The sequence below is a fragment of the Hypanus sabinus genome, unplaced genomic scaffold (assembly GCF_030144855.1).
Source record: "Hypanus sabinus isolate sHypSab1 unplaced genomic scaffold, sHypSab1.hap1 scaffold_406, whole genome shotgun sequence".
NCBI lineage: Eukaryota > Metazoa > Chordata > Chondrichthyes > Myliobatiformes > Dasyatidae > Hypanus > Hypanus sabinus.
Window position 1 is genome coordinate 63,878 of NW_026781288.1, and position 18,691 is coordinate 82,568.

General features: G+C 43.2%; 1 protein-coding gene across 1 annotated transcript; it reads right to left on the reverse strand.

Moving 5' to 3' along the window:
- Nucleotides 1–14,266: 14,266 nt before the first annotated feature.
- LOC132388776 (N-acetyllactosaminide beta-1,3-N-acetylglucosaminyltransferase 3-like) lies at nt 14,267–15,424 on the reverse strand. Its single transcript, XM_059961189.1, has one exon. It carries the CDS (start codon nt 15,422–15,424, stop codon nt 14,267–14,269), a length of 1,158 nt encoding a protein of 385 aa, XP_059817172.1.
- Nucleotides 15,425–18,691: the final 3,267 nt, after the last annotated feature.

An 18,691-nucleotide genomic window follows, 5' to 3' on the forward strand; every position in this document is an offset into this window, starting at 1 on the left:
TGGTCCATGTTCTAATTTACCTTTACCGTCCCGTCACTTCTACGTTGGAATTTGAGACTGACGCTCTGGACCCAGTCCCGGGGCTGTGTGTAAGTGAGATTCTCTTTAAACGCACTCTGTTCACTGGACGAGTTCTACTGGTCTTTGATTCTGTATTATACCTTGAAACAACATCCGTTATGGAACTCATAGAAAGACAAATGTCTTTGGCCAGAACAGGCCGATTGATGGAAGGGAATGAAGTGGAGGAATGAGGTGACATGGTGTACTAGCAGGTGAGTCACAGATAAAAAATTGCGAGAGTTCTTCGAAATGTTAGCGCCGTTGGTCGAAAGCGGCCGTGCTATAAATGTACAGTAAACACCTGCATGCACCCATAGGTTACCCGTACCCTCCAAAGACCGTGAAATAATCGGAAAGATAACACCCGCGCAATGAGTCTACGCTGTCTCGTCCTGTTACGCTGTTAATCCTGATGTAATCAAGTTTTTGACTAGGGATCATCCACTTCTGTGATGGTTGGTCTCCTAGGAGCTGTCGCTGCCTGTGCTTCTGGAATCCTGGAATCCTCTAATCCTATTTTTTTCCTTATACTTGGGCCACTACTTATCACAATTTCCAGATTCTGTTGAAAAACAAAACGAAATAATTCCGCTGAGATATTTCTACTGCTCTTCCCAATAATGTCTCCATCAGAAGCTTAGATAAATTCATGAATGGGTGAGTTACTGCGGGCTACGAACCAGATGCGCGTCACTGCATACCCATGTGCTTCGACTGAATATTTACCGTTATGGGAAGCTGAAGGTAATATCTCAATAGACAGTAAACCTTTACCATCAGCTCCCTTGATGGAGTAAATATTTGAGAAGGCAAGAGGAAACAATGATGGATGAAAAAAGCTGAGGGCTCAGTTAAAGACATCCCCGGAAGGGAGCAACAAGGCTGGTGAGTTCGCCAAACTAGAATCAAGTTGGATGATGAAATGGAATCCACATCTAGAGATAGCGATGGCAGAGAAACCACGAAACTGTATACTTATAGAGTTAGTCATGACACAGCAACAGGATCAGGAGTTAGAAAATGTACAAAGGGGAGAGGATTCTGAAGAGTAGGTGGAGTGTCGAGTGATACAGGCACAGAATGGGATTGTGCTTAATAATGGTAGATTTGTGGTTCCAGATTATGTATTGTTGCCATGACATTTGTGGGCATCAAGGAGCAGATAGAACAATGGAAAAGCTGAAGAATCTGTGTTGATAGCCGAATTTGCGAGGGGATGTACACCATTATTGCAAGAATTGCTTGTTTTGTGCCCAGTAATAAACCAGATGAATTGGCTATAGAAGTATTTTAAGATATGCTCCGTAGAAGGAATATGTGTTACTTTACAGGATTATGTTGTTGGATTTTTATCTCCATCCCCTGGTGGACTAAAATATATCCTCGAAATAGTGGATGTTTTCACCAAGTGTGTAGAGGTTTCTTCATCTATACCCAAATAGATCATGAAAACCGCTGATGTTACGGCCAAGATTTTGTTTGGAGAGAGTTTTTACCCGTTGGCAATTGACAAGCACTCCAGAATCAATCATGGTCCCCTCTGCACCACACACGTGATCCAAAATGTAATGAAACCGTTTGGGTTAAAACACAGTTGGTATCTGTCATCGACCACAATGCAGTGCAATTGTTGAATGGATGAATATAACTTTAATGACAATGTTAGCTAAAATGAAAGAGTTAGAATGTTTGTTTGGGCTGGATTTATCACTAGCCGAGTATAGTGGCACTGGAAAGGACAAATGCAAATAGCAATTAATTGACTCTACTGAGGAGGCCCATTATGTTGCCGCGCATAATAGGAGACGGAAGAAGCAGCAAAGCAAACAAGGGCAAACAAGGAAATAGGACAGAAGTTTATAATGTCTGTACATCAGCCGACCCCCTTTACAGCTTCGCGAATTGTCGGGACATATGACATCACTGACAGAGCCAGTCCAGCAGTATATCGAGTTCAAACTGCTCCAAATACGTTGGATTGGTATCATATTAACCAACTCAAACCCCTTGGAGATAGTCAATGTCCTCTCGTAGCTGAGTTCCGGAAAACATATTGTCAATGGGATGCTCTGGTCCGAGATGAGATACTCCTCATAACTATGTTTCAGGCAATCGAAGGTTACGTGGATGAAGGAGCAGTTGCTCCCTCAATGAGCTGGGCAATCACTTTCAGTTTGTACCCAGAGGATGAGGACAGGTCACATCTTCGCACTTGCCTAAAGACGGAGACAACAGAAGAGTGAAACAGATGGGAGAACGTGATTGTTACGTTGTTTTCTGCAAATAAAGTGGGGGATAATTGATCTGATATGAATGGATTTTAACAAGACGTTAAAGTCATCCTTGATAGGACCATGCTTAACGTCAGAAGGTTTGGTATCCAGGGAAAGTTGGCTGATGGATTCAGAACTGACGCCCACAGGAGAATAGTTGTGGATGGAGCGTTTTCTCCCTGGATGTTGTTGACAGGTGTCCTACAGAGATTCTCGGCATTTATGTTTTCATGAATGATTTGGATGAGGAGGTGGAAGGATAGATTATTGTATTTTCAATGATGTGGAGGTTGGTGCAATTATGGACAGTATAGAAGGTTGTCACAGATTGCAACAGAACAGTGACAGGATGCAGAACAGCGCTGGAAAGTTGCAGATGGAGTTCAACCGGTAATGTTATAGATGATTCACTTTCCGGTGGGTAAATTTTAAGACAGTGTTCATACTTTCTGGAGTGAACGAAGAGCCACACATTAGTATGATTTCCACGATGGAAACGGAGTGATGAGACTCTCTCCAATAAACCGAGGGCTGCTCATCGGTGCGAGAACCGCACTGCAGGAGCGGGAAGAAGTGTAATTGACAGCTTGAACACATCCGCTGTTCTGCACATACACATCGTGACGCTGGAAAGGCAAAATGCCTGACAGTAAATCAGGAGAAAAAAATACAACTTCGTGGAAAATAATCGAACAGCCTGGGAACCTGCGGATTGTTCACAGATTTCTACTTGCTACTTTTTTTTCAGACAGAGAATGAATGGAGAAATGGTGGTGGAATCGTGGCAGGTGTGAGTATTTTTAAAGTTAAATAGACTGCATCGCATGTTACGGGTATGGGGTGGTCAGGTCATTGACTGGCAGAGGTCAGGTTCCTATAAAACGGCCCATGTGTACGAAGGAAAACATTGTTCTTCAAATTCTCCACATCCCTTGCTCATTTCCCGAAGACACTTTCCCTTTTTGATCACAGGTCTCTGGAATATCACTGTGGATCTTCTACGGTGTTTGGAGGAATATACGTGCAGTGTTTTTGTAATACAGGTGAGCTGTCACTGTGATTTTCATCAATCAAGCCCCCGGAATGACTGGAACAAATGAAAGTAAAGATGAACGGAAGTTCCCCTTTAATAAAGAAATGTTCTCCATTCCACCAGCCAGAACAAATTCCTTCCCTCAATTTCAGAAGTAAATGTACTCCGTCGACTGTTACAATTTAAATCGACTTCAAGATGATTACCAATTTTAAAAGTAACACAGATATTTAAAAAAATAAACTATTTAAATCCCTGAAGCCAGGAATCATGGAAAATAACATTGAAAATTCACATCATATTTTATTTTAAAGAACATAGATTGCAATGTCCCGTGAGGAGTCAAATTAATGACACGGGAACAGTGAGTAAAAATAGTTTAACGTAAGTGTTTTTGCAGTTGGTTGTCACTAATATCCCTGACGTGATCACCACGCTAATTGCCTCAGGGGAATTGCTCTCTCCTCAATAAAAGTCTGCTAAACCGATCCCCAGTCCATCTGAGCAGCTGAAACTCTCCGCGCAACTGAACGCTGCTTCTGACGGAATATGGGATATTCGACGATTTACTACATCGCGGGAATTTTCTATCCCACACTTGTAGCGGTTGGTGTCCCCGGTAAGATGCCGGAGCTGGTTACTTTATGTATGGTGCCGTCGTTACTCTGCTGCGGTATCCGCACTGTTACTGAGCACAGATGCTACCGTCGGCTGAAACGTGTTTCCGGAATGGAGGGTTCAGGCATCAAATGGTTTTCTTTCCATTTCCATACTTCAATCGCAGTGTTTTCTTCTTTTGTCAATTACATTGGTGCCGATATTGTCGTTGTTTCATAATTTCATCTCGCTAGGTTTTCTGAAGTGATGCTGGACTCTGCTTTTCTAGGTCCGAGTCTCTATCAGTGCAGACACTTCGACCTTATAACAACGTGGCAGCTTATTTAAATGATGGTGCAGTCTATTTTCGAGACGTCGGTCTGTTCTTCTGTAAGTCAGTAAATGATAATTTGTGTTTTGTATCTTTTGATTCCACTTTGTCTCCACTACAAACAAACCCTTCAATTGTTTCGCCCCTAATAATGGAAATTGTTTGTTTACGATCTTCCATTCACCGGTCCGTGAGTCGGGGATCTCAGATTCTTTGCTCTAAACTGTGGGAAGGTCGCCAATCCACTGACACTCACATCCGTCATTGTCCTCCAGCCGAGAGTGCAGCGACGGAGACCGCACACACTGGACCCCCGCATTCCAGTTCCAAACAGACCACCCCCATGGAGGCATTCAGAGAGTTGCTGCTGACCATATTTTTATTTTGTTTCCAAATTTCTTCTAGTTAATTTAACGGCGATTGTGATCCTATCTCCTGGAAAATGCGGACTCTCCAAATGCATCACCCGTTACCTGGTCGGAATGGCCACAGCGGATCTGATGGTGGTTATCGTTGTTGCTTTAGTGGAACAGACCAACAATATCTACATTTATTCCAGATCCCTGCTCATCACTCCTGTATGCGCTCTGACACTTGTATTTGAGGTTGTGACGCAGGACTGTTCTGTTTGGTTCACGGTCAGTTTTACCTTCGATCGCTTCATCGCAATATGTTGCCGAAAGCTGCGGGAACGATACTGCACCGAGAGAACAGCAACGGTGATTATGGTGACCGTGGTTATAGTGAGCTGCGGGAAGTGAGTCCCGTTTTACTTTGCCCTTGAACCTTACGTCATCATTGACAACACGCCGTGGCGGTGCATCCGCACACATGAATACGCTACTTCACCCGCGTGGGGAGGGTACACATTACTAGACAGTATCTTAACACCACTGCTACCAATCGGATTAATCCTGGTGATTAACGGGTTAACCTTAAGGCATATCGTTGTGGCAAATAGAGTCCGCAGAAAGCTTCGGCACAGCACCGACAATCAGAAAGACGCCGAGGTGGAAAAACGCAGAAAATCGATGATTTTGTTGTTTTCTATATCGGCTAATTTCATATTATTTTGGATGCCCTCTGTAGCCCATTCCCTGAAATGGCAAACACAAAACTATTTTTACCGGGACAGATATTTGAGTTCCTCGGTATACATCCTCTAACAACTTGGGTTCATGTTACAATTTATCAGCATGTGCACCAATACTTGTATCTATACACTGACACAGAGGAAATTCAGAGAAGAGCTGAGGAATGGAATGAAGTATGTGTTTACATTAAATGGCCATCTGTGTAGATAACGCCCGTGTCTAATGGTAATTCAGCGGAGCTTTCAAATAAAGTCCTTTTACAATGAACAGATTTTGCAAATTTTTCATAAATTCATCCGGAATTCATCCTGGTCATCCGGAAATTGCAAAATTGGTGGAAGATTATTTGCCCCATACTGTTCAGGTAGGTAGCAATACAAACGTTCAATGCTGCTGGCGTGGTTGATAAATTGGTTGAATTATGTTCCAAACTATCACAGACACTCGACTGTCACTAGGACAGAGATGGCTTCAAGAATTCCTGGGTTTTACATGTTTAAAAATGGACAGGGTCGGGTAACAGACTGTAAAGGGAGTGCGATGGGAAACCAGGGATAGTGTCACAGCTGCAGAAAGGGAGGACAACGTGGTGCGTTCGTTTTTTAATAGACTGGGAGACGAACACTGTTTCTGTTCTCCCTTTTGAAATGGGCGCGATCTCACCAGTTGGAGTATTCTGTACAGCCGCCCACAAGATTAACAAAAAAAAAACGCAACGGGAACAGTGAGGAACCGATCGGGGAGCGGAACTTGGACATGAGCCATGTTATTGGCACGGGCAACTGCAACTTCCCTAATAGTCTTTGGCACCTATCCAAGGTAAAATGTTTAGCAAAGGCATAAATTCTCAGTTGTGTTCAGGAAGGATTCATGTCTCTATAAGAAGAAATGCTGACTGGCGAACTTTCCATACCAGATCTGATATTAGAAAAGGAAACGGGTCGTGACAGATCTTTCCGCGGGTCCGCATTTCAGAACAACAGGGAGAACTTCCCGACATTTACCTTGCACAGTTAGGACCAGGGAGCATGGGTTCTATTTAATTGGGGGTCAGCGATTTGTGGTGCTGCCTGGCAGGAGCTTAGGAACGTAAATTGGGAAATGATGCACTCGGGGTATTGCGCGACAGATATGAGAGGATTGTTTAGGGAGCACTGACACGGGGTTCAGTATAGGCTTGGCCCACTGACGCAGGGAAAGGATGACAGTGTAAAGTAACCCTGGGAGAGAAGAAATTTGGAACAACACGTCAAGAGGAAGAAAGAACGATACTTACAGAAAAGGAAGAAAGGATCAGGTAATGCTACAGCGAGTCACAATGTAGACAGGAAGGAATTTAACAATGGACTTAAAAGACTTATAGGGGGAATTTGAGAAATCCTTGACGAGTTGCACTGTGAAGAACAGGAGGAGACTGGAGAGAGTGTGGGCAGATCAGAGGTAAAAGAGGAAAACTTGTGTCTGGAGTCCAAAGAGGCGGTGAAGCTCCTCACTGAATACATTGATCAATGTGAACACAGCGTAAAAAGGCAGATATGCCAGAACATGCCGACGCTAAGAAAGGGGATGCGCTGTAAACTTGGAAAACATTACGATAGATGATTCTCCAATGCCGGAAGTGATATAGTCCAGGTAATTTTGGAAGGCGAGAAAAAATATTGCTGCGCTTTTGGACAGGATGTTTGTGCCTTCGCTGGCCACGGAAGTAGAACTAGATGATTGGAGGGTGGAAAATGTTGTTCATTTGTTGACGAAAGATAATAGGGATAGTTTTTGGAATTATAGACCAGGGAGTCTTACATCGGTTGTGGGTAATCTACTGGAGAGATTATTGAAGGAGGAATTTATGAGTATTTGGAGAAACGTAGTCTGGCTGCGGAGAGACATGGCATGTTGTCATTAATGAGTCAGATTGAATTATTTGGAAGTGAAAATAAAACTAACGGATGAACCAGGACAGTCGATGTGGGTGCATTAATTATGGTCAGGAGTTTGATCAGTTCCCCATAGTAGACTCATTCAGAAAGTCAGGAGGCATGGGATCGAGGGAAATCTGGCTACGTTGATTCAGTATTGGCTCCTAACAGAAGGCAGATGATGTGGTGGACAGAGTGAATTCTGGCTGGAAGACAGAGCGCAGCCGTGTTCCTCATGCAGAGTCGAAATTCTGCTGCAGTTTACAACTCTATTGCGAGTCTGCAGTTACCAGTGCTCTCAGAAACAGGGCTGAGGAAATAATCGATTTAATCTGATCACACCGTAGCACCTGGATAATTAATGGAATTAGGGCTGAAGATGCCAGCAAATCGCTGAGTGATTGACTGCACCAGCGCGTTTTCTAAACTGACCTGTCATTTACATATTACAGGGCAAATGCTACAATGACTTCAAAGCATCTTTTCCAATGGAGCCCGACAACTAGAAACCAGCATTTCCAAGTGCTCAGCAGCAGCTTCTGGTGCTTATTAAAAGAACCAGCCGTCCAAAATGGCAATCCGAATTCACAATTCAAGTACACACCAATTTATCCAAATGCCAATTTACCTCTGAATCGTGGTTTTATCATATCGGGTGTAGAAATGCTCCTTTTAACACTGAATCCACATGGCCGATGTGGAATCCGTGTCTCCCTCTGAAATCAATAATAAATGAAACACACAAAACTACACAAACTAAAAACGCAGCGAAGGCAAAGCAATAATCAGGCTCACACTTGTCTCCCTTCAAATCCATCGCAGGCAATTGGGGAATACAGAATAACCATCCAAATTACTTCAGTGTTGCAAGGACAGAGGGATCGAACAGTATCACCGACTTTCTAGATCGGTCGGTGCTGTGTGACGCTGAAGCTCTAACCCAGATACACAGTCAGACAGCCATAGGAAACCACAGCACAGAAACAGGGTCTCCAGCCCGTCAGGTCAGTGAGGAATTATTTAAATTGCCTACTGCCATCGACCTCACCCGGACCGTGGCCATCCATATCCCTCTCATCCATGTACCTATCCAAACATCTCTTAAAGATTGGCATCGGAATCTCAATTACCATTTGTGTTGGCAGCTCTGTCTACACTCTGACCACCCTCAGGCAGAAGAATTTCCCCCTCATGTTTCCCTTAAACATTTCACATTTCACACTTCACCCATGATCGTCAGTTGTATTCTCGCCCGATATCAGTGGAGAAAGCCCGCTTGCATTTACACTCTCTATACGCCTCATAATGTTGTATATCTCTATCAAATCTCCCCTCAGTCTTCTGCCCGCTCGGGAATAAACTGCTAACATGTGTAATCTTTACTTTTAATTAAAAACATTCAGTCCGTCCCGGCATTTGCCGTGTAATTTTTTCCGCATTATTTTAATCATATTTTAATCTTTCTTGCACACACTATTCCAAATTTGGCCCCAATAAAGCCTTAAACAGCAGCAAAATATCGTCCCAACTCCTGTACTCAGTACTTTGGTCTATGACGGCCAATGTGCGAAAAGTTTCTTTTACGACCTTGTGTAACAGTGCCGCAACTTTCGTTGAATTATGGACCTGCATTCACAGATTCGTTTGTTCTATCGTACTCCTCAGTGCCCTATTTCTCATTGTGTCAGACCCACCCTGGCTGGTCCGCCCAAAGGGCAACATCTAACACTTGTCTGATCTAAATCCCATCTGCCATTTTTCAGGCCATTTTTCCATTGGTCCAGATCCCGCCTCATGCTCCGGTAGTCTTCCTCGCTGTCAACTACATCCGTAATGTTGGTGTCATCGGCAAATTTGCTGATCCAGTTAACGACATTATCATCGAGATCGTGGATATAGATTACAAATAACAACGGGCACAACAACGATTCCTGCGGATCTCCTCTCTCCATTAGCCTCCAATCAGAGAGACAACCATCCATTACCACACTCTAGTTTCCCCAACATAGCCAATGGCTAATCCAATTTATTACTTCATCGTGAAAGCCAAGCGACTGAACCGTCCCGACCATCCTTCCGTGTAAATCTTGCAAATTCCTTGCTGAAGTCCCTGCAGACGCATCCACTGCCTTGCTGTCAACACCATTCCTGGTTACTACGTTCTAAAGCTCTGTGAGATTGGTTAGACATGACCTACTACGCACTGGCCCATACTGACTATCGTTAATGTTCCTGTTTGTCCAGATACTTCCCTTCATACCCCATGACCAGCATAGTCTCAACACCGAGGACAATTCATCATTACATAATACTTGGCAAGTCCCTTCCAAGCAAAGCTATCGAGATCATCCAGCGGTCGGTACTAATATATATATGGTCTATTGTTTTTTTTTATTCTCCTGCACTTTATTATCCAACGCATTGGGAGTAGTCTGGAAAAGCAAGGTGTAATTAATTAATAATTAATTTAAATAATTTTAAATGATTAATCGACTTACTTAACTATAGCAAGATACGGTACTCTCGATCGAGCACAGAACACAGAATATTACTGCACAGTACATAAGGTTCTGATAGGCTTTCGACTAATGTAAGTTCGATCTAACATATCCCCCCTGTATCTGAATCAGAATCAAAGGTTTCAAAGGTACACTTAAAGAATCAGAACCAGATTTAATATCACAGACATACGTCGCAAAATTGTTAACTTTACGGCAACAGTACAATGAAATACAGGATAAATAAATATAGAGAAAACAAAACTGAGATACAGGTGGCAGCGGGGAAAAACGCTGTTCCTGAATCGCTGAGCCTGAGCTTTCAGGTTTCTGTATCTCCTTCCCGATGGTAACACTGTGTAGAGGGCACGTCCTGTTAGTGGGCAATGTTAATGATGGATGCCACCGTGACAAGAATCATTCCTTGTAACAATGATCAATGAAATACAGAGAATCTGTATTTACCAACAAGTATATTTTATTATTTCTACTAAAATCACGTAGATTTGCACACTATCTTCCTGTGTGCACACTACTGGAAACCCAGACACTCCATGAACAGTCAATTAAGAGAAAAGTTTTTACCCGGTAAAGAGTCTACGTTTATGTTTCCATAGAAACATAAAAAGCATAGAAAATCTACAGCACAATACAGGGCTTTCGGCTCACAACGTTGTGCCGAACATGTCCCTACCTTAGGAATGACTAGGCATACCTATAGCCCTCTATTTTTCTAAGCTTCATGTACCTATCCAAAAGTCTCGTAAAAAGACCCAATCGAATCCGCCTCCACCACTGTTGCCGGCAGCCTATTTCACGTACTCACCACTCTCTGAGTTAAAAAAAAAAACTTACCCCTCCGCTGTACTGACTCCCCAGCACCTTCAACATGTGTCCTCCTGTGGCAACCATTTCAGCCCTGGGAAAAAGCCTCTGAATATCCACACGGTCAATGCCTCTCATCATATTCCGATTCCCATGTATCCAATCTCCACGTGTCCGTGTGTTACTACTTTTCGACAATGGTTGGTCTCTGGCCGCTGGATAATTATCACCCTGGCATATTTGGTGCTCCGGAATCTTATATTGTTCCTCATTAATTGAACCATTGGATTTCCAAACCATTGGCTCAAGGTCACCTGACCTACCTGGGTCACATGGTTACTGATCATTGTACAGAGCTGCCCACCTCAGCCTTGTGTATTCGTATCTTTACACCCTGACTGGTCCAAACCAGTTAAATGATGCAACCCAGACAGAGTCTAACGAGACTACCGATTGCTTCTTTGATATGTCTGGCATTTTACACAACAAGTAGCTGCTCCTCTGAGCATGGTCTCTGGTTTATTGCTCTGATTAGATTGTCCCTGGGTCAGGAATCAGTTCAGAGTCCACGCCCTTCACGTAACAAATGGCGACCTGTTTGAGAATGGTCTCAGGTTTAGCAGGTCATTACCTGAAGCTCCCTGTGTCCACATTCAGTTCCTCTGATTAAATTATTCCAGTGTAAGAATCAATTCATAGTCCACAAAATGGGTGGGGGCGAGGCAGAGAGAACTGGCTTGTCTGCTTCCCCGGTCCTTGATCAGTCTGTAGTTTCTATTGGTCAACAGTGTTTTATGAGCCATTCAATCTGAGACGACTGTATCTTTCTCGGGTCTGCTGTCGTCGGAATGAACCAGGCTGGATGATGGAGGTTTTGCGGAAATGCCGAGGGCTGTAAGGGTCGAAGGGGTTTACAGAAATGCGGTGTGATGTAGGGGTTGTAACGGTTTTGTTACGTACCCCGTAACGGGTTAAAAGAACCAGCATAAATAGAACACACCTGGAGTCTGGTATTGTTACAAACAAAACACTACTTATCAGTATCCACGTAATCTCGTAATATAAAACCAGATAAACCAAACAGATTAGCAGAGTTTATGCATATGTAAGCGTGTAAATATAAAACCTCAAACATCTTCAGCTTCGGTGGTAAATGATACAGTCTTACGATGGTATAGGAATGACGTCAGTTCATTTCGTGATATTAAGAGTAGAATTGAGGAGAGAGAGATCGAGAGGTGATTTGTTTTCCAAGTAAGCTGATGTCGTTGATCGTTCAGTTGCATTCCGAAGTCTTGTTAAAGTTTTGTAATCACACAAAAGAGTACCGCCTTCACGCAGTAAAGCTATCAAAGGTTAAATACACCGATAACATTCCACCGGCCACCCCTTTCCGACACTGCGATCAAAACCCACCCTTTCGTGGGCACTGAAAGTTCATCCAGTGTCTATTTCTTCTGTATTTCTGTCCGTGTCTTCCGTGTGTCTGTGTGAAAAGTGTGAAAAGCAGGCTGACCTTGAATATATCCCAAACATGCTGAACGCCAGCTGCCCATTATATAGCCCCGCCCTTACGTAACCATGGCGACTCACGAGCTGCTCCGTGCTCTCTCTCTCTCTCTCTCTCTCTCTCTCTGAATCGATGCACACCAACTCTCTCTCTTTTTAAAGGCACAGTCCATATTGAATACACCTCAGCATCTCGTCAGAGCTTTTACAGACAGCGAGGGGTGTCAGCACAGTTCTCCACCGATGTGGAAATGCAATTTACTTGTAGTACCAAACTGGCATTTCTGTCTGTAACAAAATGAAACCCGTCTTGTGTCGGAGTGTTTTGCTAATAATGTTCGTGCAACATTATGCTGAGTGATCCTGAGTACCTGACTGCAGACCGCAGTCCCTACACTATGATGGCAGAATATGGCATTAAAGGCAAAACTTTTGGCAGTGCGGAGGATCAGAGGGATCTGGTTCCGAGTCCACAGAACACACAAAGCTGCTACACAGGTTGACTCTGTGGTTAAGTTGGCATATAGTGCATTGGCCTTCACCAATTGTGGGATTGAGTATAAGAGCTGAGTGGCAATGTTGCAGCTATATAGGACCCTGGTCCGATCCCACGGAGTACTGTGCTCAGTTATAGTTGCCTCACTACAGGAAGGACATGGAAACCATAGAAAGGGTGCAGAGGAGATTTACAAGGATGTTGTCTGAATTGGGGAGCATGCCTTATGAGAACAGGTTGAGTGAACTCGGCCTTTTCTCCTTGGAGCGATGGAGGATGAGAGGTCGCCTGATAGAGGTGTACAAGATAATGAGAGGCCTTGATCGTGTGGACAGTCAGAGTCTTTCCCCAGGGCTGAAATGTCTAGAATGAGAGTGCATAGTTTAAGGTGCTTGGAAGTAATACAGAGGAGATTTCAGGGGTAAGTTTTTTTTTACACAGAGAGAGGTGAGTGCGTGGAATGAGCTGCCGCCGGCGGTGCTGGAGGCGGAAAAGATAGGGTCTTTTAAGAGACTCCTGGATGGTCACATGCTTTGAAAAAGAGGGCTGTGGGTAAAGCCGAGGTAGGTCAAAGGTAGGGACATGTTCGGCACAGCTCTGTGGGCCGAGAGGCCCATATTGTGCTGTAGGTTTTCTGTGTTTCTACTCAGAAGACAGCCACTGGGTTTTTCCCACCATCCTTTAATTTGCTATTACTAATCAATCCCAAATGCCGATTGGCCACTAGTTGATTGGTCACCGATTGCTCTATTGCCCCTCGGACAGTGAGCCTTATTGAAGTTCCCTCCTCTCCAGATTTCCGATGTCCAGGTTGGCCACTAGTGAAAGCTACCGGACTTACCTCTCAGTGATGACCGTGTCAATACCAGCAACATGACACTGGCAACCGAGTACATTGTCTTAGACAAGACACCTGCCAAATCTAATGCCACTCCCCTTCGCACTACATATGGACTGCCGTCTATGTATGCATATTGATCTGTTGTCCCCACATGTTCATTGATCTCTTTCCCTCTCTCAATGTAAATACTCCAGTTCAGGCCATCTCCTGCGTGTGTGCTTTTATTTGATATGTAGTTACACAGACACAATGCAGGCTGACATTTGAGTACAGAAGTGATGACCATAAGTTTCTCCATTCCTCCAACCCTGAGACAATTTCAGATCTAGATTCTTTGTTGTTCTCACAGTTCCAGTCCAAGAAATACATTCGTCACTTTCACATTTTGCAAGTGTCATGGAAGAAACGGCAAGAAAAAAATACACAGAAATAACTGTTACTAAAAATTTTATTGGTGGCTTATTATACAAATGCCCCAAGTGAACATGCTGTACCTATCTGCACGCAATGCAACAAGGACTGCTCACTTGGAATAACTTTACAATTGACTTAAATTGTGGTGCTCCTGTCAATATTGTAATGTCATTATGGGTGCAGTAATAATTACGCTGAGTGATGACACCTGGCGGCTTTTCAAACATTTGTAGAAAGTAGAAAGGCACCAACTCTATGAATTAATGTATCCTCCAATATAATTTAGGAATTGAGCTTCTTACATTACATAAACAACTGATTAACACATGTGCACAAACTGCATTACATTCCAACAGTTGCTACATTCTCTCATGACTCATGTGGTCCTTTCCGTGGATGCAGACTTCTGGGGAGCACGAGCACACTTCAGATTGTCATCATGCACCGCATCCCACATCAATAGCAGTTCGAAAGGCCGGAAACGGTGCACTAGCAACAACTCACGGTAATAGCAAGGATTGAAAGATTCATCTTGGGTTGAAGGAACCCTGACTCCAGCTGTCCTGAATCCGCTATGGGAGTGTGGGGCTAGTCCAGCCTTGGTCAGACACATCCCAAAAAAGACATCATCAATGGGGAATAGTTCAAGGTCTTGGGCGATGTGGAAAATGATATGAGCTGTATAAACAGACATAAGTATCCCCCCTCCACCAACGTATGGTGGGTACGACTGGATGGTGGTCACTATTTCTGGCACATAATACTTGCTCCACTTTTGGCGAATTGGCCCAACCCTATAAATGAGATGGCCCACAAACAGGTGTTGGTGAACCTTCATGCCTATCAAATAATCAACCATGTTATCGGTGTTGGCAAAGACATCATCATCTCCATTGAAGATGAACTTAGCACTGGGACAAAATTCACTGACCCACTGCAGCAACTTGTATTGTTTGAGGGTGAGGTTGAAAAAGGTATCCAAGAAATCCCACTGTAGGACATCTCTGTGTTCTCTGTTTTCCATTGCTAACAGCTGATTCAATTTCCTTCTTTCTTTTTTGTTAGGAGAGACACCCGAGATAAAGACTCTCTTAATTAGGACCCCATTGAATTCGCGTTCTTTGCCCCAGGTCTTCCTTACCACTTCCCGCCGATCCTGGTTGAAAGGGTCAGATTTGATCACCAGGAGCAGGAAGACATTCTGAGATCCTTCTCGACCACCGCATTTATCTGGGACGTTTTGAATCATGTCAAATTCTCGACAGTGTTTATACATCAAGAAGTTTTTTATGTGCTGTTCCTGTTGTTCAAACGAGGACAGGTGCAACAATGTCTTGTTCGCGTGGCACTTTGGCTTGAGCACTGATTCAGTTGCATCAGCAGTAACAACCTTGGGCAGGTCATTGCGATGAACAGTTTCTGCAACAACATCAGTCTCTCGACGTTGGTCATTATCCCAGAACATGAAGAACAATCCCAGTGTAATCAAAACACACAGCAGTACTTTCTCATAGAATCGCCGATGTCTAATCATCTTTCACCTGAAATAGAGAAAAAATATGGATTAATTCAAAGAAAACTTTACATTTACATGATGCTTGAGAAGAATGGGAAGTTTAAACTGTAATGAGGTTCACTAATGCTTTGTAATATTGACCCCAAAAGGGTGGTGAGGTAAGGAAAAGGGAGGGCCCTACACACTGTTGGAAGTTTAATTGACCTGAAGCATTCCATCCCAGCAGAAAAATAAATCTACCTGTAGGATACCATCTTTGTCATTAAACTGAAAATCGCATAGTTTCTTTCTGGGCATTGAAGATATATGATTCCAAAGGCATTAGTCCACTCTCTTCACAGCTCTTATCTCTCATCTCGGGGCTTAAACTGAGCTGGGCCAGACATACAGCAATATAGCACAATGCAGGCATTTTGGCCCATGATGTTGCACCAAACTTTTAATCTGCTCCAAGATCAATTTATCCTTACTCTCTCAAATAACTGTCCATTTTCTTTCAACCATGTGTCTATCTAAAAGCCACTTAAATCTCACTGATGCATCTACCCTTATCACTACCCAGGCTGTGCATTCCATGCAACCACCATTTCCTATTTAAAAAAAATACTATTTCTGACAATCCCCTAAACAATTCTCTAATCACCTTAACATTATGCCCCATCATATTAGTCATTTCTGCCCTGGGAAAATGTTGCTGGCTGTCCAATCTATCTATGCCTCTTATCAGCTTATACGCCTCTATCAAATCACATCTCCTCCCCCTTTCTCTGAAGAGGAAGGACCCAGCTCGCTCACCATTCAGTTTGAGTTCGCAGGTTACTGATACTCTGAAAGATGATCTATTATTGACTATTGATTAGTAACTGAATATATGGCAGTGCAGGGAAGGTAACGTGTTAGCATAGCTACAGAAAACATCTGATTTTCATGGCATTTCAACCTGGTCTATGTATGCCTACAATAGGAGAAACAAAAAGAAGTCTACTCAAGGACCCTGGCTTTTTGCTTCTATTTTAACCAGTGTATTGTATTCAAAGTTAAATTAGCAGTGGCCCACACACCCTGCCATCCATTGGTCGAGCTACTTTATGGAAGGCTGCAACTAAGGCATTACTAGTCCCAATGGCAAGGCTAATTCCACCCAGACATTCAGTAGTTAGCAATTGTGACAAGACAGCAAAGCAATCACAAGCCCTTATCTATTGAAGGAAAACGGCACCAGCATCGCCTATGGCAGGAATTTACGCTTCATGAAGAGCAGTGAACCTTGGACTCCAGGAGCCCAGAGAAAGCACAGATAACTGATAGCAGAAGAGGGCAGATAGTTAGCATGATCCACATTGCGCATGAGTAAAACCTTGGATGCCAGGAGCCCTGAAAATACACCAGTGACTGACAGCAGAACGATGTGTACAAGTAAAACTATTTGCACTGGGTGCAACTTGTGTCACTTTAGAATTATGGAATTCCAGAGTAATGCAGTCTAAACAGGCCCTTCGGGTCAACTGGTCCATCCCAACCACAGAATCCTCCCTGCTAGTCCCAGTTGTCTAGTAACTGAGGCCCTCTAGTGCAAAAAGCATCCTCGTAAATTTCTTCTGAACCCTCTCCAACTTGACAGCGTCCTTCCTATAACAGGGTAAGCAAAATTGTACATAATATTCCAAAAGTGGTCTCACGAACAACTTATGTAACTGCAAATAAAACCCCGCCCTTAAACTCAACACCATAACTGATGAAGGCTAGCATGCTAATTGCTTTTTTCCACCATCCAGCCTTTCAGTGAACTGACTTGTCAGCACCTTGCCTTTCATTGTACAAGTTCTACTTCATTTGAATGTCCACATATAATCACATATAATCATATAACCATATAACAATTACAGCACAGAAACAGGCCATCTCAGCACTTTCAGTCCGTGTCGAATGCTTACTCTACCTAATCCCACCGACCTGCACTCAGCACATAACCCTCCATTCCTTTCCTGCCCATACAGCTATCCATGTTGTTAAAATGGCAATATCGAACCTGCCTCTACCACTTCTAATGGAGCCTTATTCCACACAGCTACCACTCTCGGAGTAAAGAAGTTCCCCCTCGTGTTACCCCTAAACTTTTACCTCCTGACTCTCAACTCATGTCCTCTTGTTTAAATTTCCCCTACTCTCAATGGAAAAAGTTTATCCAAGTCAACTCTATCTATACCCCCTCATAGTTTTAAAAACCTCTATCAAGTCCTCCCTCAAACTTCTACGCTCCAAAGAATAAAGATCTAACTTACTCAACCTTTCTCTGTAACTTAGGTGCTGAAACCCAGGCAACATTCTAGTAAACCTTCTCTGTACTCTCTCTATTTTGTTGACATCCTTCCTATAATTCGGTGACCAGAACTGTATACAATACTCCAAGTTTGGTCTCACTAATCCCTTGTACAATTTTAACATTACATCCCAACTCCTATACTCAATGCTGTGATTTATAAAGGCCACCATACCAAAAGCATTCTTCACCACCCTATCCATGAGATTCCACCTTTCGGGAACTATGCACCATTATTCCTAGATCACCCTGTTCTACTGCATTCCTCAATACCCTATCATTTAACATGCATGCCCTATTTTGAATAGTCCTACAAAAATGTAGCACCTCACATTTATCAGCATTAAACTCCATCTGCCAACTTTCAACCCACTCTTCTAACTGACCTAAATCTCTCTGTAAGCTTTGAAAACCTCCTTCATTATCCACAACGGCACCTATCTTAGTATTATCTGCATACTTACTAATCCAATTTACCACACAATCATCCAGATCATTAATTTATATGACAAGCAGCATTGGACCCAGTACTGATTCTGGAGGCACACCAATAGTCACCGGCCTCCAACCTGACAAACAGTTATCCACCACCACTCTCTGGCATCTCCCATCTAGCCACTGTTGAATACATTTTACTACTTCAATATTAATACCCAACGATTGAACCTTCCTAACTAACCTTCCGTGTGGAACCTTGTCAAAGGCCTTAACTGAAGTCCATATAGACAACATCCACTGCATTGCCCTCGTCAACTTTCAAGGTAACCTCTTCAAAAATTCAATAAGAAGTGTCAAACATGACCTTCTTTGCACAAATCCATGTTGACTGCTCCTAATCAGACCCTGTCTATCCAGATAATTACATAGACCGTTTCTAAGAATACTTTCCATTAATTTACCCACCACTGACCTCAAAATTACAGGACTGTAATTGCTAGGATTACTCTTAGAGCCCTTTTTAAACA

Coding starts and splice junctions, on each gene's coding strand:
- LOC132388776 (XM_059961189.1), bottom strand. CDS start 15,424: ATGATTAGACATCGGCGATTCTATGAGAAAGTACTGCTGTGTGTTTTG.